Source organism: Hypanus sabinus, chromosome 14, assembly GCF_030144855.1.
Source record: "Hypanus sabinus isolate sHypSab1 chromosome 14, sHypSab1.hap1, whole genome shotgun sequence".
Lineage (NCBI taxonomy): Eukaryota > Metazoa > Chordata > Chondrichthyes > Myliobatiformes > Dasyatidae > Hypanus > Hypanus sabinus.
In genome coordinates this window covers 18,917,000-18,943,932 of record NC_082719.1, presented here as the reverse complement: position 1 = coordinate 18,943,932, position 26,933 = coordinate 18,917,000, and the positions used below count along the sequence as shown (strand labels likewise).

At 41.5% G+C, this 26,933-nt stretch overlaps 1 protein-coding gene across 1 annotated transcript in view; it reads right to left on the bottom strand.

Annotated features, from left to right (window-relative positions):
* ppef2a (protein phosphatase with EF-hand domain 2a) overlaps positions 1 to 26,933 on the bottom strand; it is a 42,227-nt gene continuing 15,294 nt past the window's right edge. The window contains exons 5-16 of the mRNA XM_059989814.1: positions 25,846 to 25,963; positions 24,582 to 24,628; positions 17,925 to 18,091; positions 15,243 to 15,279; positions 14,992 to 15,141; positions 13,773 to 14,147; positions 11,304 to 11,489; positions 10,474 to 10,616; positions 7,486 to 7,592; positions 2,023 to 2,186; positions 802 to 889; positions 1 to 188 (exon numbers count right to left, since the gene is read on the bottom strand). Of these exons, the coding sequence (XP_059845797.1) occupies positions 1 to 188; positions 802 to 889; positions 2,023 to 2,186; positions 7,486 to 7,592; positions 10,474 to 10,616; positions 11,304 to 11,489; positions 13,773 to 14,147; positions 14,992 to 15,141; positions 15,243 to 15,279; positions 17,925 to 18,091; positions 24,582 to 24,628; positions 25,846 to 25,963 (1,770 nt within the window). The remainder of the gene's footprint in view (positions 189 to 801; positions 890 to 2,022; positions 2,187 to 7,485; positions 7,593 to 10,473; positions 10,617 to 11,303; positions 11,490 to 13,772; positions 14,148 to 14,991; positions 15,142 to 15,242; positions 15,280 to 17,924; positions 18,092 to 24,581; positions 24,629 to 25,845; positions 25,964 to 26,933) is intronic.

The following is a 26,933-nucleotide window of genomic DNA, read 5'->3' as shown; positions in this document are numbered from 1 at the left end:
TCAGTCCTTGCAATTGGATTTATCGACCAGACGGAAAGCTTCAAGGAACTCATTAATGTCGATGCTTCCATCCTTATTGAAGTCCATGCTGCGAGCCAGATTACTAATTGCTTCATCGCTTAACTCGATCTGAAGGTGAGAACTAAGGAGTTTCCATGTTTTTTTAAATTCCTCATATGAGATCTGGCCTGTCACAGACACAAGAAGGTACAGTTTATACTTTGGCCCTAATCCAAGCATACGCACAATTTGTGCTATAGTTTTAATTTTATCATCGTCTTCCACTTCTCCACCCATCCCACCTTCCCAAAATGTCTGTAACATCTTGCTGGTGTGCATTTTTTACCTTTTGATCTATTAATACCGATTATATCAATTGCACCTTATTTTGAGAATGACATTGATTAATTATCTATATAATTTTAGTTGAAGGTAAATTCCAAGTAAAATGAGCTCTGACGGCAACAATATTGTTGCAAAATTAACATTAAATGTGGGAAATTTTACCAGAAGTAACAGGAATAAAATAATGTTTTTGCTAGTTGGTTTGAAAAATGAAATTCAGTTTCACAAGTTGAGGTTCTAGCTGGCAATAGATTAACAAGTAAATTTGTACATCTGCTCTCAATTCTTTACAGTGTTCTTTGAAATAGTTGTACAGTCTGATCATCCTATCATTAATCCCTTTGCCAACTATACAATAATAAATCCAGAGTTTTGCTAGCCATGCATTTGAGGGGCAAATTTTCTCCTAAATACTGTAGTCTCAGAAAGAGATGGATCTTTTCTTCTAAAACTTACCAGAGTGGTCGCTGTCAATAATTTGAAAAATGGTTTCCAGTTCAGACATGCTTTTGTAAAGCATTTCCATCAGACTGGGTTGTATGTGCTGCAGAAGACAGAGGTATTTTGTTAAGATTCTGCTTGGTGATCAGCAGCTATTACAAGTTAAATTGTCTGGCTGGTCAATTAAAATTTTTCATTCTTTGCGGTCTCATACTTGTCAACTTCCATAAAATCCACCAGCTGTGTACCCTCTGAGGACTGAGTGAGTTTAATTCATCCAGACCAAACTTCTGCAATTCGAATTCTTTTCACTGCTTTGTTCCTATTGCCTCAAAATCTGAAGCAGCTTTTTGTTACCCTTTGGAAGATGTCCTGATTGCAATCAAATGACGTCTTTGCTAATGATGCAGTCCTCCCTCAGCATTGTGGTGGTATGAACCCAAATGACAATAATTTAATGTTCAAAACACAAAAATACAACTGCAGATGCTGTGGATCAAAGAATACGGACACAACTCTGGAACAACTCAGCAGGTCAGGCAGCATCCGTGAGAAAAGAGTAGCCAACGTTTCGAGCTGAGATCCTTCATCAGGAATGGGTGGGGAAGAGAGGGCCAAAGTCCAGTGATAGAGATAGGGGAGGGGGTAGGGCCTAGAGGTGCCAGGTGGAAAACCAATCAGAGGAAAGATAAAGGGGGGAGGGGGAGGGGATAAGCATGAAAGAACTGAAGAGATAAAGAAGCAGAAAGTTGAAAGGGGAGAGAGGCAGAGAGGGACCTTGGATAGGGGAGGGGGAGTGAATTAGCGGAAATTGGAGAATTCAATGTTCATACCACCAGGCTGGAGACTATCCAGACGATAGATGAAGTGTTGCTTATCTACCCCTCATCTTCCCCCCCCATTCCTGATGAAGGGTCTCGGCCTGAAATGTTGGCTACTCTTTTCTCACAGATGCTGCCTGACCTGCTGAATTCTTCCAGCGTGGTGTACGTAATAACTTAATGTTGATTTTTTTTAGTTTTGCAATATCGTCAGCCATTTCCAGCAAAAGTAGGCCTCTTGGTCATTCATCTCATTTCATATTATATTTACTAATCTATGAGTTCCTGTTTTCTAACTTCACCTATTATGCCAAAATAATGTCCCCATGATGTAATAACCATTACATAAAGTTATTTCATCTCACAAATGTTTTCATGCATAGTGAAAGCAGAATGTGCAATATTTTTCTCTTACCTGCACAATGGGTTTCTCTTGGGCAAAGTCATCAAACCATAAATAAAAATTCAGAAGACCATTGGGAGCACTAGGCACAAGTTGGGATCGCAAGACACGCCAAGGCAGACCCAAACCCAAAATGGATTCAAGAGCATTTGCCCAGTCATTCAAGGATATTTGACCTATGTGTTAAAAAACAATACTTGGTGAGATATTTTGTGCCAACTTTATAAGACATTTAGTTTTTAAGTTCAGGTGATGGGTGCAATAGCTGACACTATTATTCCTGTAGGGGATTCTTGCTACATTTCTGTACTAATTTAGTTTATACCTACAATCTGTGGAGGATGAAACATAAAGGACAATGCATTATCTACAACAGACTCTTTATTCTTGAAGCAGTATGCACCCTCCACATACGATGCTAACATCTATGCTTGAAGCTTTTGGGTTAGGTGTTGTTATTATTTCAATGGTTCAATGGTCCAATTCAATATCAGAAAATGAATACCTGAAATTCCTACTTTCTGCAGACATCCACGAGACAGAAGAAAACTCCAAAGAATGAATGGCAGGAAAAGGTTAGAATCCCTAAGCCCCCCTTCACCCTTCCCACGCACAAGCGTCAGCAAAAACATCAACCCTCCCCCCATCTGCCTCAGCAAAAAGCACCAGGCCCCTCCCCCACCTGATCTTTCATCAGGTCAAAGTAATTTTTTTTAATGGAATGAAGACATTGGATTAATCACAAAAATCAGGTACTAGAACATACTTACTGACATATACAAATAGTCTGGAGCCCGAAAATACACTTTTTAAAACATCCTTGTGTGCTGAGTAATTATACTTGAATGCTTGTTTTAAAAAAGCCTAGTCAAGATAAACCCTGTAAAACCTAGGCAACAGACACAAGATGCTGGAGAAACAATAGACAATAGCCAATATGTGCAGAAGTAGACCATTCGGCCCTTTGAGCCTGCACCGCCATTTTGAGATCATGGCTGATCATCTACTATCAATACCCGGTTCCTGCCTTGTCCCCATATCCCTCGATTTCCCTATCCATAAGATACCTATCTAGCTCCTTCTTGAAAGCATCCAGAGAATTGGCCTCCACTACCTTCCGAGGCAGTGCATTCCAGACCCCCACAACTCTCTGGGAGAAGAAGTTTTTCCTTAACTCTGTCCTAAATGACCTACCCCTTATTCTCAAACCATGCCCTCCGGTACTGGACTCTCCTAGCATCTGGAACATATTTCCTGCCTCTATCTTGTCCAATCCCTTAATAATCTTATATGTTTCAATCAGATCCCCTCTCAATCTTCTTAATTCCAGCGTGTACAAGCCCAGTCTCTCTAACCTCTCTGTGTAAGACAGTCCAGACATCCCAGGAATTAACCTCATGAATCTACGCTGCACTTCCTCTACAGCCAGGATGTCCTTCCTTAACCCTGGCGACCAAAACTGTACACAATACTCCAGGTGTGGTCTCACCAGGGCTCTGTACAAATGCAAGAGGATTTCCTTGCTCTTGTACTCAATTCCCTTTGTAATAAAGGCCAAAATTCCATTAGCCTTCTTCACTGCCTGCTGCACTTGCTCTTTCACCTTCAGTGACTGATGAACAAGGACTCCTAGATCTCTTTGTATTTCTCCCTTACCTAACTCTACACCGTTCAGATAATAATCTGCCTTCCTGTTCTTACTCCCAAAGTGCATAACCTCACACTTATTCACATTAAACATCATCTGCCAAGTATCTGCCCACTCACCCAGCCTATCCAAGTCACCCTGAATTCTCCTAACATCCTCATCACATGTCACACTGCCACCCAGCTTAGTATCATCAGCAAATTTGCTGATGTTATTCTCAATGCCTTCATCTAAATCGTTGACGTAAATTGTAAACAGCTGTGGTCCCAATACCGAGCCCTGTGGCACCCAACTAGTCACCACCTGCCATTCCAAGAAACACCCATTCACCGCTACCCTTTGCTTTCTATCTGCCAACCAGTTTTCTATCCATGTCAATGTTTTCCCCCCAATGCCCTGAGCTTTGATTTTACCAACCAATCTCCTATGTGGTACCTTATCAAATGCCTTCTGAAAATCGAGGTACACTACATCCACTGGATTTCCCACGTCTAACTTCCTGGTTACATCCTCGAAAAACTCCAATAGCTTAGTCAAGCATGACTTACCCTTGGTAAATCCATGCTGGCTCGGCCCAATCCTATCACTGCTATCTAGATAGGCCACTATTTCATCCTTAATAATGGACTCCAGCATCTTCCCCACCACCGATGTCAGGCTGACAGGTCAATAGTTCTCTGTTTTCTCCCTCCCTCCTTTCTTAAAAAGTGGGATAACATTAGCCATTCTCCAATCCTCAGGAACTGATCCTGAATCTAAGGAACATTGGAAAATGATTTCCAATGCATCCGCAATTTCCAGGGCCACCTCCTTTAGTACCCTAGGATGCAGACTATCTGGACCTGGGGATTTGTCAGCCTTCAGTCCCATCAGTCCCATCACCGTTTCCTTCTTAATGTCAATCTGTTTCATTTCCTCTGTTACCCTATGTCCTTGGCCCATCCATTCATCTGGGAGATGGCTTGTGTCTTCCTTAGTGAAAACAGATCTAAAGTACTCATTAAATTCTTCTGCCATTTCTCTGTTTCCCATAACAATTTCACCCAATTCATTCTTCAAGGGCCCAACGTTGTTCTTAACTATCTTCTTTCTCTTCACATACCTAAAAAAGCTTTTGCTATCTTCCTTTATATTCCTGGCTAGCTTGCGTTCATACCTAATTTTTTCTCCCCGTATTGCATTTTTAGTTAAGTTCTGTTGTTCCAGGCACTCTTTCTTTCTTTCTCTCTCTCTCTCTCTATGTTGGGAGGAGGGGCTAAGGGGAGGGGGGATGGATATTTTTTCTTTTATTTCTGTAATTATCTGAAAACTCATTAAAAAAAGTTTAAAAAAAAAGTTCTGTTGTTCCTTTAAAACTTCCCAATCATCTGTCCTCCCACTCACCTTAGCTGTTATACTTCCTTTTTTTTAATGCTATGCAATCTCTGACTTCCTTTGTCAACCACTTTCCCCCCTTTGAATCCTTCCTTCTCTGGGGGATGAACTGATTTTGCACCTTGTGCATTAATCCCAAGAATACCTGCCATTGCTGTTCCACTGTCTTTTCTGCTAGGCTATCTGTCCAGTCAACTTTGGCCAGCTCCTCCCTCATGGCTCCATAGTTTCCCCTGTTCAACTGCAACACCGACACCTCTGAGCTGCCCTTATCCTTCTCAAATTGAAGATAAAAACTTATCATATTATGATCACTACCTCCTAATGGCTCCTTTACTGCAAGATCGCTTATCAAATCCTGTTCTTTACATAACACTAAATCCAGAATGGTCTTGTCCCTGGTCGGCTCTCGTACAAGCTGTTCCAAGAATGCATCCCGTAGGCACTCTACAAACTCCCTATCCTGTGGTCCAGCACCAACCTAATTCTCCCAGTTCACCTGCATGTTGAAATCCCCCATAACTACTGCGACATTACCTTTGCCACATGCCAATGTTAACTCCTTATTCAACTTGCACCCAATATCCATGCTACTGTTTGGTGGCCTGTAGACAACACCCATTTGGGTCCTTTTGCCCTTACTGTTCCTCAGTTCTATCCACACAGACTCTACTTCTCCTGACCCTATGTCCCCCCTTGCAAAGGACTGAATCTCATTCCTCACCAACAGGGCCACCCCACCCCTCTGCCCACATTTCTGTCCCTACGATAGCACCTATACCCTTGTACATTCATTTCCCAGGTCTGATCTCCCTGCAGCCATGTCTCCGTTATCACAACAACATCATAGTTACCCATTCGCACCTGAGCTTCAAGCTCATCTGCCTTATTTCTGACACTTCATGCATTCAGATATAGAATTTTTAGCCCATTTCTCCTCCCTCTGTTTGAATCGCTGCCTATTGTGCTTAACCCAGCTCCCTGAACTCCCATCGGGCTATACGCCCCTAGAATTTTGTTGTCCTTCCTAAATTTACTTATTCTTTCAACACATTTAACTTCATGTTCCGTCAGACCATCTCTCTGTATATGTGTCCTCCTTATCACTTGTTCCACCTCACCTTTCTCTACTACACACTTAATATTCCGGAACCGTGTAGTCCCCACCTGTCCTTTATTCTTCATCTTGCTATCCTCTCTCACATTCTGGATCCCCACCCCCTGCAAATTTAGTTTAAACTCCCCAAGAAGCACTAGCAAACTTCCCTGCAAGAATGTTAGTACCGCTCCAGTTCAGGTGTAAACCGTCCCTTCGGAACAGATCCCACCTTCCCTGGAACAAAGCCCAATTATCTACAAACCTGAAGCCCTCCCTCCTGCTCCCTCCTTTCAGCCACGTATTAATCTTTATAATCTTTCTGTTCCTTGTCTCACTCGCACGTGACACAGGTAGCAATCCTGAGATTGCTACCCTGGAGGTCCTGCTCTTCAGCTTCACACCTAAATCCCTGAACTCCCTACGCAGGACCCCCTCACTCATCCTACCCACGTCATTGGTCCCTACATGGACCACAACATCTGGATTCTTGCCCTCCCTCTCGAGAATAACCTGCACCCGATTTGAGATGTCTCGGACCCCAGCACCAGGGAAGCAACATACCATCCGAGACTCCCGATCTTCCCCACAAAATCTCCTATCCACCCCCCTGACAATAGAATCCCCTATCAATACTGCTCTCTTCTCTTCCCTCCTCCCCTTCCTAGTCGAGGGTCCAACCTCAGTGCCAGAGACAGGACCACTGCAGCTTGTTCCTGGTAGGTCATCCCCACCAACAGTATCCAAAACGGTATACTTATTTTTGATGGGAATGGCCACAGGGGTGCTCTGCTCTCTCTGTCTGCTCCCCCTGCCTCTCTTGACTGTCACCCATTTGCCTACCTCCTGTCTTTTCGGTGTGACTACCTTCCGATAACTCTTATCTATCTCTGCCTCTGCCTCCTGAATGATCCGTAGTTCATCCAGCTCCTGCTCCAATTCCCTAACTTGGGCTGATAGGAGCTGCAGCTGGATGCACCTATTGCAGGTGTGGTCATCAGGGACAACTGTGTTGACCCCGACCTCCCACATACTGCATACGGAGCACACCACTGCTCCTACTGTCTCCCCCATTACCTGATCCCAGATTAGTCAGAATAAATGAAAAGCACGTACTCAGGCTCAGATCAGGCAGCATCTGAGGAAAACACAGATCATGTAACTGCTTTGCATTTGGCAGAGCTTAACAGTGCTATACAGATTTGATTTCTATTACAGTGAGAGCAGAAAGTTAGCAGTTTAATAAGTAAAATGTGCTCAGTACTGGATTATACAATCAATCATTTGGCCATAAAACTTCAACTTATCAGAAACAAATTGTTTTTTTTAATCTGCAACTGGACCTTTGTGAGCTTACCTGTTTTATCCTTGTCATAATGCTTAAAAGCACTGATGAGATCCGATTTGTGGGCAAAAATTTTCTCTTGCAGAGCTCCCAGTGCTGACCTCTCAATCCTGCTCACTCTGGGTTTATAACAAAAGCCATACCAAATTATAAAACAAAATCAAAAATAATATAGAGTTAGTACTCACAATCTTCGAAGCAGAAACAGATGAAACTATTCAGCAGTCATACAGCATCTCAGAGAGAAACTTAATATTTCAGGTCAATAATTTTCTATCAGACCATACTAGCATCTCCCCTCCTGAAACAGCAACTGTTTATTTTCCATCCATAGATCCATGCCTGAATTCTGCCAGCTTTTAGTGTGTGTTGCTCCAGGTGCCAGCACCTTCACTCTCTTGTGATTCAGCAGTTATGAAGTGGAGTGTAATTAGAAGCCCAGCAATTGTAGGATAAAATGGGAATAAAACAGCTTAAGTATACTCTCTTCTTATTGCTACCATTGGGTAGGAGTTAAATGAGCCTGAGGACCCACACCACTTCACCATCAGGTTTCTGAATGGCCCATGAACATGTTTTTCATTTCTTTTGCTCTATTTACTTTTTGTAATTTGTAGTAGATTTTATGTCTTGCATTGTACTGCTGCCACAAAACAAGCTTCACCTCATCAAGACCATGACAATAATTCTGATTCAATTGTTGTACAGGATTCCCAATTTCCTGTTATAACTTGAGGACTGTTTATTCTCAGCCCTCATTACCCTGCTCTGCAATTAGAGCCATGGATCCAGAGTTGCAATACTGTGAGATGAGCTTGAATTATTTAGTTTGGGTAAGCTCTGACTGTCAACGTTACTCAGATTGCATTGGGATCCTTGGAAAACCTACATAATAATTTTACTTTGGCTTCCTGCAATTTCTTTCTGGCTTTGCAACTGCCTCCAAGAGGACTACAACCATGTTGTGGTTTGGAGGCTTGTGTGCCTCAATGACCAGGAGAACCATACTGGCTGGAATGAGGGGTTTATGCTTTGGCTAGGGTCACCCATGCCAGGCAGGTCAAAGGGTAGATGCCAGACTAAGAGTGGTCCATTGGTCCTTCAGGTTAGGGGGTTCAGCTCAAGGATAACAGCTCTGACTGGACAAACAAAACAGCAATGAAGGATCCTTCTACATCTGTGTGCGACAGTATTCCTGAGTCTCCAACCCGGACTTGCGTGGGTGTTAGTAGTGAAAACAGCGAGGAAGCTACTGGCACAACGAAGGAAGCCACCAAGACCAAAACTAATTTCAAGCAGACAGAGATGGAGGACAAACACAAGAAAATCTACAGATGCTGGAAATCCAAGCAGCAAGTACAAATTTCTGGCGGAACTCAGCAGGCCAGGCAGCATCTATGGAAAAGCGTGAACAATTGATGCTTCAGTCCGAGACTCTTATCAGGACTCATGAAGGGTCTCGGCCAAAAACATCGACTGTTTACTCTTTTCCATAGACGTTGCCTGACCTGCTGAGTTCCTCCAGCATTTTGTGTGTGTTGCAGAGATGGCGGATCATCATTTCCCTAAACACCAGCAGGTATTATGGGCAGGAAGTAAGTAAGTTGCAACATTACCTGATGGGAATAATTTGTTCATCTTAAAATTTGTGGTGCCTCTTGACTAGTGAAAACTACAATGATTACTTTGGCAATATGAACAAGAAATATTCACAGCTCTTACATAAAATGTGGGCAGTTTATATTCATCTGCAGCTTAGGATGGTAATTGGCAAGTTGACCTGATGGCAAGGAGAAATAGAGTATAAAGGAAAGAATTATTCTTGCCACTACAGCTAGAGAATTATGTGTTGCTTTGATCTTCAAGCCTAAAATGGTGTACATTTGAGACTAACAAGCTTTGTAGTAATGAGGTTAAAGGAGAAATTGAATCTTGGAAGATATTAAGATTATGAAAACCAAGGATGTGCATACACCTGCTCCACCAATTACTAACTTTGTGACTGATACTGTTCAAAATCCAGTTTCCCACCTGATCCTATATCCCTTTTCTTCCTTAGTGCTCCAAAATCTGTTGATTTCTCATTAATTACTAAAGTCCACCTGATGTACATTTATAAGTGAAAGAGACATTTGTTGGCCAGCAACGTGAAAGGCTGCTGGATATGCAAGTTACATCCTGCAATAGAGGTACAATTGGGAAGGCTAGGCCTGCATGCCCTATCCTTTTATACAAAGTGTAGAGCAGTCACTATTGACAGTTAATTCCCAGTTGTTTATAACTGTGACAAAAACCCATTAGCAAGAAAAAAAATCACAACCAGTTTCTTTATTTTTTAATGTGATTTTCATTAATGATTTAATGAATAATAATGGGAAAGTGGTGTTGGCGCATGGCCTAATGGATAAGACAGCGGTCTAGTGATCTGAAGGTCATTAGTTCGAGCCTCAGCTGAGGCAGCGTGTTGTGTCCTTGAGCAAGGCACTTAACCACACATTGCTCTGTAACGATACTGGTGCCAAGCTGCTTGGGTCCTAATGCCCTTCCCTTGGACAACACCGGTGGTGTGGAGAGGGGAAGGCTTGCAGCTTGGGCAACTGCCGGTCTCCCATACAACCCTGCCCAGGCCTCAAATCCATGGTCTCACGAGACTAACAGATGCCTATTAATGGGAAAGTGACCATTTTGCAATGCCAACTTGTCTTCTTGGTGACTGCCTTACTCTGCCATTCCGTCACCCCTGTATCTCCCACCTGAAGTGGAATGTAAGAGAGAGGAGAGCACACAGCCCTGTTTCAGCTATTTACTGTTTAAGAGTTGCTGCCCCATTACAAAGGCAGACTTGATTCTAACCTCTATCCCAGTGTATTCTGCTGCAATGTTGTAATGTCCTTGTCATAGTGGTGGGTGGACTTTAGAGAGGCGGAGCAGCAGGTCTGTTTGTAACATACAGTCTGACCATCACTGTGTAGAGGTTACCGCTGCATTTATTTTACGCACCTTTGCCTCAAGGTTAGCTTGCGAGTGCTTTGATTGACCTGATATTGCATGAAGTGGGGAACGAGGTCGGGCCCAAGCTTCACATAAGCTCCTCTGTTGCTGCCAATTTCATAATAGTTCGAAGCAGAAAATATGGTCAAGACCTGCATGAATATAAAATTGACAATGTCATCTATGAACTGACTGTCTTAGAAACAAAGCACATTTGTCATTGGAGTAGTTTGGCCAAGCTGTTTCTCAGCTATGCCCGGATCATGCCTGAGTGCCCATCTCAATCGGCAAGTGGCACTAGGGAAGATCATCTCATAGGATAAGCAGGTACTCACTGCCTGCAACATCCCACAAAATGGGGTCTGTCATATTTCCAATTAACCAATTAACCAGCACATATTTAGGAGGAAGCCAGGGTACCCGAGGGATGTCCCCATGGTCAGAGAGAGAATGTGTAAACTTCTATAGGTCAGTATTGAGCTTGGGTCTCTGGAACTGTGAGAAAACAACCCCCATTTCTCACAACACTGTGAACCTGGCATTTGCAATGTTACATCTAGAACAATGCATGCAAAAAAACCCACACTTTCCATTGTTTGTGAGAATATGTTGGAAACGTAAGTAACTTTATAAACTCACACGTAAAACTAATCTCTAATTTTTCATTAATACATTTGTTCCCATTTATTTTGCACAGCACCCCAATGTCATGTGCAGAAGCTCATTACCTGCTGATATTATAAGTGGTCATGTTCAAAGACACTGGTGGGGCTGGACTCATTTGAGCTGGGGTGGCAGTGATGTTCCTTTCACTGGGCTGAACGGATGTGTATTCATACCTTTTGGTTGTGGCAGTACTCGTAACCCTCTTGTTTGCACTCATGGGACCTGATCAAGAATTGCAAATTGTGCTTTCGCAGGATCTTCTCCGTCACATCGGGTCCGAAGTAACACCCGCCTCCTCTGACGGAGTTTGCGATGCAGCCTTCCTGATGCATTGGGTCACTCCATAAAATGTCCACAATCTTGAGAAGAGAGAAAGAACGTTTTCAATTTCTAAATGAGCTGTTAAATCTGTTAAGTTATTCATGACCTCTTTTAATATCCTTTAAATTCAGATCCCAGTGGTCTGTCATGGTTCAAAGTAGTAAGAACAAGTAGGAATGAGAAATAACTGACAGCAATCCTTTATCTCTTCCACCTATCTCCCCCTCCTACTTCATTCCACCTCGCCACACACCCACCTTCCCCACACCTGGTCTCACCTTTCACCTGTTAGCTTGTACTGCTTCCACTCCCCCCCCCCCCCCACTTTCTTATTCTGGCTTCATCCTTGCTTTCCAATCTTGACTGTTTATTCCTTTCCTGACTTGCTGAGTTCCACCAGCATGTTGGGTTTGTTGCTCTGGATTTCCAGCAACAGCAGAATCTCTTGTTGTATGTGAGCAATTATGTGGGTTGACTTTGGAAAACATTAATGCATGTAAACGATAACCACAATCCTGAGAAGCCATTTGATCCTTCACCTGGCCTCCCATAATTCAAGACCAATTCTACAATCCCTCTTTTCAGCAATAGCTGATCTTGTGCAAACTTCTGTATTTCAAGAAATCACATACATTCCACAGGCAGTTTTACACAGTCTGCTCCCAATTAGATACAGTGATTGCTTGGCCGATTATAGTAGAATTGCAGACTACATTTACAGCTACAGGATCACCACTGCTTGTGAATTCCTCTCCACTGGCCTTCCTCATCAGAGATCTAAATCCTGAAGCTCCCTGTACTCCCAATAGTACCTTCACCTGAAAGAATACAGTGATTAGAGAACATGGCTAGCCAGCATCTTCAGAAAGGCAGATATAAAAGAGCAATTAATGTTGACCCTGCTAACAAGATCCATAAAATCCTTTTAAACCCAGATTATCAGGTAAATATAGCATATGTTATTCTGAAAGCTACTAATGAATAGTTATTGTTAATGATGTTAGGAGTCAGAAAAACAGTTGTCATTGAAAACATGAAATAGAATAGCAAGTTTAAAGATAATACAAGCAACCTTTGAATGGTATCATTGAAGTACTTACAATGTTAGACTTTATATCATCAGTTCAAAGCATTTCATCAAGCGCTAGAAGAGACTATATTGCAAATGTTTCTAGTCTGTTTAATGTGCTTCCACCCTAACCCCAGTTGAAATAGTTCTGGAGTTGAGATACAGTACTGTGCAAAGGTCTTAGGCACCCTAGATTTTTTATATATAAATGTGGTTTAGATATTTATTTATTTTCTTCTGCATTAGTGTGTCAGTAGAAATGAGCAAATTTTAGATTTCCAAACATTCATTGTCTGCCCTCCTCACATCTCCATTTCCCGAACACTCACACTCACCCCATCTTCCCACCACCGTAACAATGATAGAGTTCCTCTTGTCCTTGCCTACCACACTATGAGCCTCTGCATCCAACATATTGTTCTCTGCAGCTTCCGGCACCTCCGAAGGGTACCTACCATCAAACAAATCTTTATCTCCCCCTCCTCCACTTTCAAGGATCTCTCTCTCCATTATTCCCTTGTCCATTTGTCCCTCCACACTATTTTCCCTCCTGGCACTTATCCCAAAAAGTAGCCAATGTGCTCCACCTGCCCATTCACCTCCTCCCTCACCTCCATTCAATGCCCTAAACAGTCCTTCCGGACTGTTTATCAACACTTCACCTGTGAATCTGCTAGGGTGATCCATTGTGGCGGGTGATCCATTGTGGCCGGTGCTCCCAATGCAGCCTCCTCAATATTGGTAAGACCCTTTAGGGGACCATTTTGTCACCAAAAGTGGAACTTACCAGTGGCCCAACACTTTAATGCTGATTCCCATTCCCATATGTCAGTCTGACCTCTTATGCCCTGATGAGGTCAGCCTCAGAGTTGAGGAGCAACACCTTATATTCTATTTGGGTAGCCTCCAACCTGATGTCATGAATATTGATTTCTCCTTTGAGTAACTGGATGTTACAAGCAAGTACACCCACGTTTACACCCAAATGTGACCACAATGAATATTCAACCATTAAGCTTCCCCCACCCCCGACCCCATCTCTAAACATTGCAAGGCTGATTCAAACGAAGGAGACTTCACAACCCATTTGATTTACTGTTTTGGTATTTGCCTTTTTATTACTCTTGAATGCCTTTGATGTAAAGAAATAATCACTTCTCTACTTCATACAGTTTTCTCATTTTCCAGTCCTTTGCTCATGCAACTTTACAACTGAAGTATATTGACAAGCATTTAATATAGCTGAACTTACCTGCTTCCTTTCATGCTCATCTGAGTCAAAGAATTCACAAGGATCTGAATCTGGTAGTGTTAGTGATTTGGGATCTTCATACAGATTGCTGAAGCCCACTTGACTTCGGCATTTGTCTATTTCCTCTTCAACTGAACGCTGCACTCTTTTAGTGATTTCTTTTCTCTTGACATATATTGTGCTAGAACTCTTCCTCCTCAGATTGTCGTCTGTATGAGCACAAAGACTAAAGATGTCAGAAACGGAATTATTCCTTGGAGTTTGATTGGGCTTCACATGGTGCTGACTGTTCTCACTAAAGTATTGCTCCTGATCTGAGGCATGTTTGTTCCATCCGATTTTCCTCCTTTCAGGTGGCTTCAAGGTTGAAACATACTAGCATAGTGGACAAGTTTGTTGTTAGAAAGAACCATCCTTCTGAAGTGTCTGCATTTTACTTATCCATCTGCTTTCATTGCATTTAATGAGCCTTGTTTCAATAATAACAATCTATATTTATAGAATTTAGTGAAAGTGATACCAATAACATAAAAGCTTTTTTGCAACAACCACAAAGTAAGATGTTAATTCCAACGACTAGAAACTAGACTACAGACCACAAAGTAAGATGTTAATTCCAACGACTAGAAACAACTGGAGACCAGAAGACAGAGAAGTTGAGTTTTGCCCCTTAGGTCAACTCCACCATTTTTACATGGATGTTTTAAAATTGTTTTTCAACCCCATTATTCTGCTTTCTCCCTGTAACCTTTAACCCCCCAACTAGTCAAAAACGTATCAACCTCTGCTTTAGAAGCATCCAATCACACAGCCGCCTCAGTCTCAGGATTTGTCATTTTCTGGCTAAAGAAATTGATAGGTTCTAAGGAATATATTTGGAGCAGAGAGAGCTTTAAGAAGTCTGGATGAGGAATTCTGGAGCCTGGAGCCAAATCAGCTCAGGACACACTGCTGCCAGTGGGAAAGTTCTTAAATCTGAGGATGTATAAGAGGCCAGAACTGGAGGAGAACAAAGATCCAGAATGTTTGAAGCCTGGAAGATTTTCTAGCACATGAAGAAGTAAAGTTTTGTTGATCGACTGAAACTTTACAGTACTGTATATTTAAATAAAATAATGCCAATTTAAAGAAAATAATAAACTATTCTTTTCAAAACAAAGCGATATGCTTTTCTTTTATACCTCAGACATTTAGTGTTACGTTAAAGGTCAGACTGTACCTTATGTCTGTCAATTTTGCCCAAGAAGTTCAAATCTGTTGTTTCTGAAATACCTCCATGTATAATCAAAACCTTTTCATCTATGACAGTGGCTAATGGCAACCAACTGAATACGCTCTGTAGTAATTTCAATATTCTAGTTCCGTGCACCTAAAACAAATATAAGAATCCTAAGCAAACAATATTCAAATAAACAAAGACAACTTTATCAATGTTTTCAGGAAAGTCACAGAAATAACTCAAATGTTCACCTGGTATTTTTGCATCACTTCTTTTGTGAATCCATACCTGGAATAGTGAAATACAGTGATAACTGAATGAATTAAGTTTCAAGAAATAAAAGTGGTTCAGTAAGCCTCATCAATAAGAGTCTTAGTTATAGAACGTTACAGTGCAAACAGGCCCTTTGGCCCATGTTTGCTCTTTGGCCCATCTAGTCTTGTTGAACTATTAATCAGCCTAGTCTCATCGACTGCACCTGGACCATAGCCTTCCATATCTCACTCATCTATGTACCTATCTAAATTTCTTTTTAATGTTGAAAAGAATTTAAAAATTTTTTTTAATGACCCTGTGTTTGCTACTTCCGCTGCAGTCATTTCACACTCAGGGTGAAGAAGGTCTCTCATCTTGCATTAAACATTTCACCTTTCACCCTTTATTCATGATATCTAGCTCTAGTCTCACCCAACCTCAGGGGAAAAAGCATGCTTGCATTAACCCTACTATACCCCTCATAATTTTGTATATCTCTAACAAATTTTGCCTCATTTCCCTTGCTCTAGGGAATAAAGTCTTAACGTGTGTAAGCTCTCCCTACAACTCAGATCATCAAGTCCTAGCAACATTCTTACAAATTTTCTCTGCACTCTTTCAATGTAATTGGATTACAGCCAGAGTATTACGTGCAGTTTTAGGTAACACAAGAACATAAGAAGCAGAAGTTGACATTCAGCCTCGTTTTATCTGCTCTGTTATGCGTTCAGTAGGATTATGGATGATCTTTTATCCCAATAACTAACTCGATATCTCCCCATTTCCTTATTGCTATAAAGATCAATTGAAGGCAGGCCAAAGTTTTCTTCTTAATTGCAAGAACAGAATATGGACGTTCAATCTAAATTACCTGGATGAAATGTTATGTGAAAATTTGATACATTTTGGTACCTTGAATGGTAACAGTAACTATCATTTTCTCTGGTTTAAAAGTTCTTGACTGAAGGAGATAACTATGATACAGTAATGCTAATGCTGGGATTTGAATGAGGGGATAGATACCTTGACAAACTGTAAAACTGGAGTCAGGCTATCTGTGTAGGGGGTTAGGAATACATTATCATTCAGAGAGATATTGAAGATATTTTATATTTTGGACAAAGATGTGCCGCTTAACTTCTTTGTGTAGAGGATTGAAACTCTACTGCAAAAATAAGTAGATTCTGGCTTTATTAATTATTTCAAAGCTGATTTTAGCAACAATACCAAACCATCCTTCAGTTTATCCTATAGTACAAATAAAATTCATTTAATATAGTAAAACATATCACTAAAGCATGACTAAAATAAAGTTTGACACTGTGATATAAAGATGACCAAATGCTTGGCCAGTTTTATAGAGATTCTAAAAGGAGAAGTGTAGAAAAGTTTAGGGAGGAGCAGTAGAATTTATGCTTTGGCAGCTGAAGGCTTGGAGACTATTGAGGTGTTTAAAAGCTGTGATTGGTAAGGAATCAGAATTGGAGTTTTGGACAGTGATAGGGCTGAAAAAAATGCCAAGTGGAGAAAGGATCAAGGTTGTGTTGTGATTTGAATAAAACTCTGGTGCCCACTAGATGCTGATTTGATGAGGCCATTCAAACGCGCAGTGTTCAACTAGAAACCATCGAGTGTCAGTGATCACAGGGATGACAATGGACTGGTGCAAGTTAGGACCCATGCAGTGATGTTTAGAGCAATCTCAAGTTTGTAAAGGAGTATGATTTGTGACTGGTTTTGTTGCAAGGCCAAAACTTTCAGGGAAATTGGAGACTGGCTGGAGATTGTGACAAAAACAACTGCAAAAGAAACTCAGCCAATCAGGAAGCTTTTGTAGAGGAAAATGGATGGTCAATGTTTCAGGTCGAGACTCTTCATCCATGGCAGATTTTCACTCCGTTAAATGGTTATTGGTAGCACAGGCCTTGAAGGGAAGAAGGCCCTATTTTTCCAATATTTCACCCATTATAACAGCATGAGTACCAAGTCTGCTGGAAAAGAACGAGAAAACTTAGCACCTCTGATGGAGTTAGTCTTTTCACTGCCAATTTTTATGAGTTTCAGTAATTGATTACCTGTATTTGCTGTATAGTTCACTGGACAACAGAGATTTTGCATCCTGAATACTTTTGGATGTATCATGTGGATTTGGGCTGCTGATTATGAAATTTCCCTATCATGATCCTTTTTTTGTTATCTCCTGTATTTGTTATTTCAATTCACAATTCAATTCAATTAACAATGTAAGATGAAAGGTTTTCCTGTTTCTTCAAATTCCTATGTGATACAAGTAGTCTGAAATTATATTTGTGTTCAGCTTCAAGCAGTCAAAAAAATTCTAAGGAAGCAACACTTTAGAAAAAAAATGTTGTCCAGTGTTGTCTTTTGTAGTTTATTCAAGTAATTGTTATTTAGCCTTTGACAGATTATGCCTGACATAGTACATACAAAGCTCCACTCAATTCTCCTCACCCCTTGTGTCTGATAGGTGTTGTTCCAAAACTGCCCACTAGATGGTAATCAGGAACTGGGATTCTGGTTGATCCCACATTGCCCTCCTGAAGCTCTAGTGGCCCAACAGGCACTGCAGTCTTACTGCTCTGTTGGACCAACAGATTCATTGAAACACGATGCAGGAACCCAACATAAATAATGAATGGATTTTGCTGAGTTTTCACCTTAAATTAATGATATGATCTTCATGGTTGCCTCTGTTTAAATAGATTCCTTTTGGATAGACAAGTAGAAAAGCAAACAGGATCAGGAGAATCTCAATAGAATGCTTCCCTCTGTCAACAAAGTCTCCATTAAAGACATACACCTTCTCTGGAGATGGAAGCCCATTCTGGTTGATGGAAAAAAAATCAGGTTAACAATGAGAAATGTTTTAAATTACCTAAACAGAGATAAGTGCAGCAACATATTACCTACTTGTCATATAACTGGATAATTTCAACATGTTTAAATGGGTGAAAATCTTAACACCGCTGATTATCAGTTTCTTTAAATCAATATGGTTCACACCACTCTCTAATAACAGCTTCCCTTCCTCGGTCCTCTGTTCAATGCTCTGAAGAGGTATCAGTTGAAACTAAGACTCACTCCAGCTATTCTGGTTCCAAACATGATTATAAGATTATTAAAGGGCTACAATACTGTATTGTCTGTAAAGTAAAAGAATGAGAGCCAACCTTATAGTCTCATGAGGGTTTGACAAGGTAGTTGCTGTGAGATGATTCCTGGGGTCCAGAGTCTAAGAATTTGGAATTGCTCAATGTAGACCTGAAGTGAAGAGGAAATTCTCTCAAATGGTCGACACCCTTTGGAATACTCTAAAATGTAGTCACTGGGTATAATCAGACTGAGATCATATAACACATGCAAAATATTGGAGGAACTCAGCTAGCCAGGCAGCAACTATGGAGGGATGTTGTTTTGGCCCGAAGTCATCAGGACAGAAAAATAGATTATTGGGGAACGATAATTTGTGGGAATTTGGGATGTAAAGTGGAGTTGAAGCTAATTATCAGATCAGATGATGATCTTATCAAGTAATAGGCCAGGCTCCAGGTGATGGATGGCTGGAGATAGGCTGAGTGTGGGAAGACAGGATTAACTTAGATGAGAATCTGGGTCTCCTGCCCCTAAGGTTTTACTGACTAGTTTAAAATGAACAGATGGAAGTGCAATGCCTCCCAGATCCTTAAACATACTCCAGGCCACTCTGGTCACCCTGGCAAGCTCTAGCATGGATTTGATTGACTCTGCCTGTGTTAGATGAGGGAAGGGTGCATTCTGAGCTGATCATGTGCAGTCAGCTGAAACCTGGATGACGGGTGTTCTGAGGGTGGAGGGTTATATCAAGGTGTGCAGGCTTGGGATTGGGCTGTTTGCTGTGGCAACATCAAAGGACAGCAGGAGCAAGCAGTTATGTTGTGGTTGGGTATAGACCAATGGACCAAAGCATAATTTCAGAGCACTAAATACCCGGATGGTCAAGGATGTGCATAGAGACGGGAAGCAGGGTAGATGGCTAGCTGATTGAATGGGAGCAGATTCAACGACTAAAACTGCTGCAGAAACAGGAGATTGTTTGTTTACCCATTCCAGATCTAACATGAAGCACCCCAGGACCAATTCTACATGTTTATCACAAGAAAACAGACCAACCTGTGACAGATGTCATTCTGAAGTAGCTTCACTGACCCATATGTTTTAGTCTTGCCCTTTTTTGCAAAATTATTGGAAAGATATTTTCGGTATTATTTCAACAGTTCTGAATATCAAATTGAAACTGCATCCTATTACTGCAATTTTCGGTTTACCAATGGTGGATAATAGTTGTTTATCCCCCACAGCTCGACTGATGATTGCATTTGTTACATTCATGGCTAGAAGATCTATCTTATTGAACTGGAAAGAAATTAATCCTCCAACGATATTTCAGTGGTTTACTCAAACTATCTCTTGTTTGAGCTTAGAAAAAATTAGAAGTGTTGTCTTTGATTTTTCAGTTAAATTTGAAGAAATTTATTCAACATTTTTGTATTAGTTAAACTGACTTTTCCTAAACCCTGCTTCTATTATCCTTAATTATTTGGATGGAGGTGTGGAGTTATTGATGCTGCTGTGTATATTTGACATAATGCAATGGCCCATGTTGGTTAGTTTTTTTTTCCTTTTCTTCTTTTTTGGGGATTTTTTTTCTTTTTTTTACTCCCTTTTTTCGTAATTACTATGAGTTTGGGAGGTTATTATATATGGATTATCATCTATATGAATGTATACTTAACCTATTAATTATGTACTTTCAAACTCTCTGTATTCATGTTTCATTTATGTTTGTTTAAAATTAATAAAAAGATTAAAAAAAAAGAAAACAGGTCACTTTATCACACTTCTGCCATGCAAACTCAGGAGAATAGGTAGAGAAGACTCCAGAAAACAAACCTACCCCCCACACAACACAATATTGGAAGACAGGCAGCAGCAGTTGTTACAGCTGCACTTGCCTTGTGAAATGTTGATTATTTTAATAGCGTCATTGGGCAAGGTGGCAGGAAGACAGCCTCTGACTCCTCAGGGACAGCCTCCAAGTCAGTCTTGACCTTCAAATAAACCAACCGTGCACTGAGAATTTCCTTACTGCCTAGGAAGAGCGCTGACCTGCGTGGTTCTGCTCTCTGGGCATCAGAATGAGACCTGCACGTTTCAAGTATCTCAGGACACAGCTGGCTCTACAAGTTGTATAAATAACCAGCTGAACTCCAGGAAACCCTTTCATTCAAAAACAGAGCGTAATGTCATCTCTTTCTCTGTCCAGCGATCGGTGAATGGTATTTTCTCCAGTGAATAAGCATCAGCACCTGCTTCACAGGTGCTTTACACAGTGACCACACACATTCACCACTGGAGTTCAGGGTCTGCATCATGTATCATGTTAGCTTGCAATAAGTGGAAAGTCAATACAATGTGTACCTTTGTGGGCATGTTGTGACTACAGTTTGTGTCTTTTGGCCAAAGACTAGTGACGGACATAAGAGCAGAAACATTTGCAAGCAAAATTAAGATGTTGTTTATGTCCAAATAGCAATTTCATGAGTCAGATTAGCAATTGCAAATGGAATCCAATCCCATCAAGTGCAAGGTGATGTGCTTTGGGAAACCAAATAGGGGTAGAACATATATGGCAGTTGAATGGGCTCTGAGGAATGATGAGGGAGAAAAACGGACTAAAGAGTCCAAGTCCACAGTTTCTTGAAAATGCCAACAATGCATTTTGAGTGTAGCGTAATGAACTAGCTGGGAACTGGAGTGGTAGGGCTGAGGATGGGGCAGTTAGTACACAAGCAGATGCAATGTATAGTGAAACCATGAGGAAGGACAAGCAGATGATAGGGGAAAACTTCAGCCAGAGTAATGAGTTGAAGTGTGACATTGATAATAAACATAGGTATGTGTTCATCTGCCTCGACAACATCTTCTTCTCCAAGACCACATCTGTCACCTCCATTCAGTCCTTCAGCATCTCCTCGAAAACCAGCTGTATTGCAAGTTAGACAAATGCCAGTTCCACACCCCAGTCATTACCTTCCTTTCACCCCAAGCCATAACCATGTATCCAGAATAAGTATGCAATGTCGTTGACTGGGTCTGACCAGCTAACAGGCCAATCTCTCCATGCTCCCTCAAATAACTACAGTGTTTCTCCAATTTCTACTGCAGCTTCATCAGGAACTACAGCCAAAATGGCAGGTCCTCTTACCACCTTCACCAAATCACCTACCTCACGGACAACCTACTCTGCTGCTGCAGACTATGCTTTTGAGGAGCTTCACCATCGCTCCCAATTTCCTCCATCCAAACCCCTCCAGACCTTTTGTGGTAGAGGTGGACATTTCTGACATGGGCCACAGACCCATCCCCTCCCAGCGAGGACCAGACCCTTGTGCCGCCTTCTTGCTCAAGTTCAAATCTATGGAGTACTTTTATGAAGTAGGAGACAGGGAGCTAGTCACCATTAAATGGAGCTTGATGGACTAGAGATATTGGCTGATGGGAAGCAATTAGCCTTTCTAGGTCTGGACTGACAACCAGAACCTCATATCCATACAAGTGTCCCGCCAACTCAACCCACGTCAGGTTCACTGGGCTGTCTCCTTCAAGCAATTCAACTTCACCATTTCCTACCAACCCATCTCCAAGAACACTAAGGTGGACGCCCTGTCATGATGGTTCAACCCAGTTGAAATGGAGATCGACCCTCATCCCATCATTCCATTCTCGCAGATCCTAGCCCTGATTGTTTGGGATCTTGAGAACCAGATTCACCAGGCCCTACAGCATAAGTCGGCTCCAGCCAGCACATATGACATCGGCATGTACACTCTGGCGGCCAGCACCCCAGTGGGCCCACTCCTTGCCCCTCTCTAGGTGCAGGGCGGACTCTGAATTTTCTGTAATGCCAGTTCTGGAGGCCCACCGTGATTGCAGATGTATGTCAGTTCATTGCTTCCTGCTCTCAACTGTGTCCTGTCCAACTCCTCTAACCAGCAGCTCTCTGGTCCCTACCAGTCTCACATCGGCAAGGATTTCATCACAGGTTTTCCACCAATCCGATGGGGCCATGATGATCGTGATTTTAGTGTACTGGTTCTCCAAGGTGGCCCACTTCATTGCCCTCCTCAAACTTCCAGTCATCCACTGGGATGACAGAACTAGATCTGCAACATGTAGTTGCTCGGACATTGTGGTAGACCAAGTCCCACAATATGTCTCCATCTTCTGGCAAGCCTTCTGCTCCCTCCTCTGCATCTCAGTGAGTTTGGCTATCATCCACAGATCAATGGTCAATCAGAAAGAACCAAACAGCAAGTGGAGAGCTTTCGGCAGTGCTTTGCCACCTCTAACTCATCCACTATCTGCTCTGGGCCAGACTGTCCCACAATATACACATCTCCTTTGCCACAAGTATGTTACCCTTTGAAGTGCTTCATGGTTATCAACTGATGTTATAGACAATAAAAAATAGGTGCAGAAGTAGACCATTCCGCCCTTCGAGCCTGCACCGCCATTTTGAGATCATGGCTGATCATCTACTATCACTACCCGGTTCCTGCCTTGTCCCCATATCCCTTGATTCCCCTATCCATAAGATACCTATCTAGTTCCTTCTTGAAAGCATCCAGAGAATTGGCCTCCACTGCCTTCTGAGGCAGTGCATTCCACACCCCCACAATTCTCTGGGAGAAGAAGTTGTTCCCCATGGAAGAGCCAATGAGGTCCCATTCACCAAGGCCTTGGTTTGTTGTTGCTGGAATGTTTGGAAGAAGGCATTGAGGGCCAACCTGGCTGCCAACTGCACCTACTGCTATCAGTGCCCAGCCAGACTACTCTGGCCTAAGGACCGTGTCGGCCCATCCACATATGATCTGCCCCATGCACAGACTCCTGCAAGCTCTTGCCTCTGTTCATTGGTCCCTTTACCCATCGCATCAACCTAGTCACTTACTGACTCCAGCTGTCATCGACCCTCGGGATCACACCTACCTTCCGCATGTCCTGTCTATGGACCTCTCAACCCACTGGAATCTGCACTTCTAGAGCTAAAGAAGGTGGGCCAGTGTAAACGTTTCGCTAGTTGATGGACAAGGTGTGAAGTACCTGGCCAACTGGGAATGGTATGCCTAGAGGTCAGGTGTTGGATACCACCCAGTTTTATCTTAGATCCAGCACTTACTAAGGGGTTCCACTGGATCTATCAGGATCGTCCTGGGCTGTTGGGAGCCTGCACAGGCAGGAACCTCCCAGTCTCCAACCAGCTAACAGGAGTCACCTGCCACTTGTTTCCGACTCATCACCTACAGCCTATTTAACCCCAACTCTCGTCCCACAGCCCTTCCTTCACCTGTTGAACCAGCCGGCCTCAACCAGTTGCTCCTAGCCTTCAATTACCTTATTGCCTTGTTGTGTTAAGTATCTGTTCTCAGTTGTTTTGTAGCCTCTTGTGGCTTATTATTTTGCAGTTTATCAGTAAAATATAATTTACCACTAAATCGTCTCAGCTGCTCTGCTTTTGAGTCAAGCCTCCTCTACATTTCCTGGCAAGAAAGGGTGGATATTCAAAGTATTTTTCCCAATGGCATGGATATCAAAAGGGTGTGGACGTAAGGTGAGATATAGGAGTTTTAAAGTGAATCTGAGGGTAAATTTATTTTTTTACATAGGGATTGGTTGATATGTGGAATGTGCTGTCAGAGGAGGTGATGGTATCAGATATAATTACCACATGTAAGAGGCATTTAGAGAGACCTTTTTAAATTGGTGAGCACAGGCAAATGGGATTAATTTCCCTTTCAGGCAAATGGGATTAATGTAAATGGGCAAAAAGATCAGATTGGATCTGATCAGCAGACAGTCCATTTCTGTGCTCTGTGTGAGTCATGTTTTCAATTGGATTTGTGATCGGACATCACTGTATCATTTCCATTGACCTAATACAAAATCCTTTGGAGTACTGAGTAGTACGTGCACGCCATTAACATTGAGAGAAAAAAAACCCTTGAAAATCCCAATGTAATTATATCCACATTATAAGCAAGTAAAGTTATTCCCAAGTTTTGTAGTTGAGAATTGTATCAGGTTTAAATTCTGTTATAGGTTTGTAAATTCTAAGTACAGCTAAAATTGAACTTTGAAGGAAAAGAAGTTAAGGGACAGATAGAAGCCATTAAAATAAGCTTCAGTATAATCATAGTAACAAATAAGATGGTGTTGTTTTCTAAGACATTAGGCATGCATTTAATACTTTAACAATGAGCTTTCAAAACTCATACCTTGTAGAATATTAAAAATAAATCATCCAATTTGCCATGCAAGTCACCTATAAATTCAATGGAAAAAATATAAGATTTCATGCAATATTTCAACAAAGAAGAATATATTCAAAGATTGTATGTAAAAAAGGATTATCTGTGATAACTGGAAATCTAAAACAAGAACAATTCTGACTGGTATGGCACAGAATTTGCCTATAGAGAGTACTCTGGAAGTCTAATAGCAAATACTTTAGACTAGCATTACTAACTTTAGAACTGAATGCTGAACAATAGCTATTGGCACCGAGATTGTTGTTTTAATTCAAATGATTTCATTGGAGTTGAGCCATTTATCTAATATAGGAATGTGCCATACCAATTATTTAAAATTTATTCTCATGGGTAACGTTGAGGAGAGGACAAATTGGAAGGTGGCTAAACTTGGTGAAAAAGGTTGCCGGCACGATCTTTATCTGGATCTTTTAAGAAGTATCTCCACATACAGTACATGAGCTAAGAGAAATAGCTAGAACACGCGGGGCCATAACTGAGCGTGAGTCAATGCCTTCAGCGGATGTGAAAAGATATAAGGGAACTATTCATATAGCAATGTAATCAAAAGAATGACTACTAGCAGCAATGTCCAAGTCTATCAGTAAAACCTCTGTAGGACTTTTCAGAAGAAGCCTAATAGAAAGGAAAGACAGGCATGATGTTCAGGTACTAAGGATCTAGTGATACCCAATTTGCATTTTAGGCACACACCTAAAACAAATCCTAAATTACTGAATTGTCACTGGGGCTGTTCATGTGAATTGGACTCCAGTTCTGATTATCAATGATGTGGCTGTCCAGGGCCTTAGCGAAGGTTGAAGGTGATGACAGAATTCAACCCTGGCCCAGGTGCAACCATAGATGGGGAAAGGACAAGGGCAGACATTCAAGCTCCAAACCTGAAGAGGAATAATTCTTCTTTAAACTAGTTACAGAAAGAAGATGAATTGCTCTTTGAAGGAGCTAACAGAGTATGTCAGAGTATGTCCTCCCAATGTGGTGCACTGTTCTACGATTGGAATCTTTTATAAAATAACATCTGCATTAGACTGAGTCACAAGCTGGAAAAATATTGAGTTGTTCCACTTGTGTTATCAGCTATGGACCTCAATCATTCCAGCTGAATTATTACTCTACAGTATATATAAATCTGATTTGACAGATAATTGACAGAGGATATCAATTCTATCATTTCCCTTAGAGTTGTGTAGTGGATGTTACTGCTTACCACAGATAGTAATCTCCTTGCTGTAGCAGGTGGAGACCTGGTTGATATTTGGCAAATGCTCCAGATGTTTCCTAGTTTCACTCAGAAGTTGCAATACATAGCGAGCATGTAGTCGCTGCTGGGAGAAATGTTGGTGATTTAGAACTTGCAGGAATTAAAAGAATGAACCATTGCAAAAGCTTCATGGACTAAAGGCACAGAAATATTACTTGTCCTTATCTAATTAAGTATATTCTGTCAGTTCACTTGTAACTTTCTTTATGACCTTAGAAGAGTTTTCATGACAAAAGGTATTACAGAGAGGCAGATTCTGGGGCCTACTCTATTTACTCTCCTATAAGCTTCCATAGCATTAGAAGTGTGGTAATGCATGGTAGAAACAGATTTACTGCTGGCATGGTAGGGGGTGATACGGTAGTGTAACGCTATTACAGCACCAGCGATACTGATTGGGGTCCGATTCTTGTAAGGAGTTTGTACATTCTCCCCGTGATTGCGTGAGTTTCTTCAGGTGTTCCAATCTCCTCCGGTATTCCAAAGATGTACGGTTAGTGTTAGTGAGTTGAGGGTATGCTATGTTGGCAGCGGAAGTGTGATGACCCAGCACAATCCTTGCTAAATTGATTTGATGCAAACAATGTATTTTACTGCATATTTTGATGTGCATGTTACAAACCAAGCTAATCTTTTCATTCTTTATCTTTTCCTTTTTTTTCACCCCTTTGTTTTCAAACCCTTTGAATTCTGTACAAATGATAGCAACTGCAGCAAGCTTTTCATTATGGATCACAACATTTTAAAGTCATGGATCTATATTACACACATGTGGATCTATATTACACATATGTAAGTATTCTAAACACAAGAGATTGTGCAGATGCTGGAATTCCACAGATCCACACATAGAATTCTGGAGGAACTCAGCAGGTCAGGCAGCATCAATGGAGAGGAATAAACAATTGATGTTGCAGCTGAAACCCTTCATTAGGTGTCAGTGAAATTGTTGAGGTGAGAACCAGTTCCACCAGATGGAGGAAGGTGTTGGTAGAGGGGAACTGGTTAGGTCTGTTGTCTAGAAAGAACTGGAA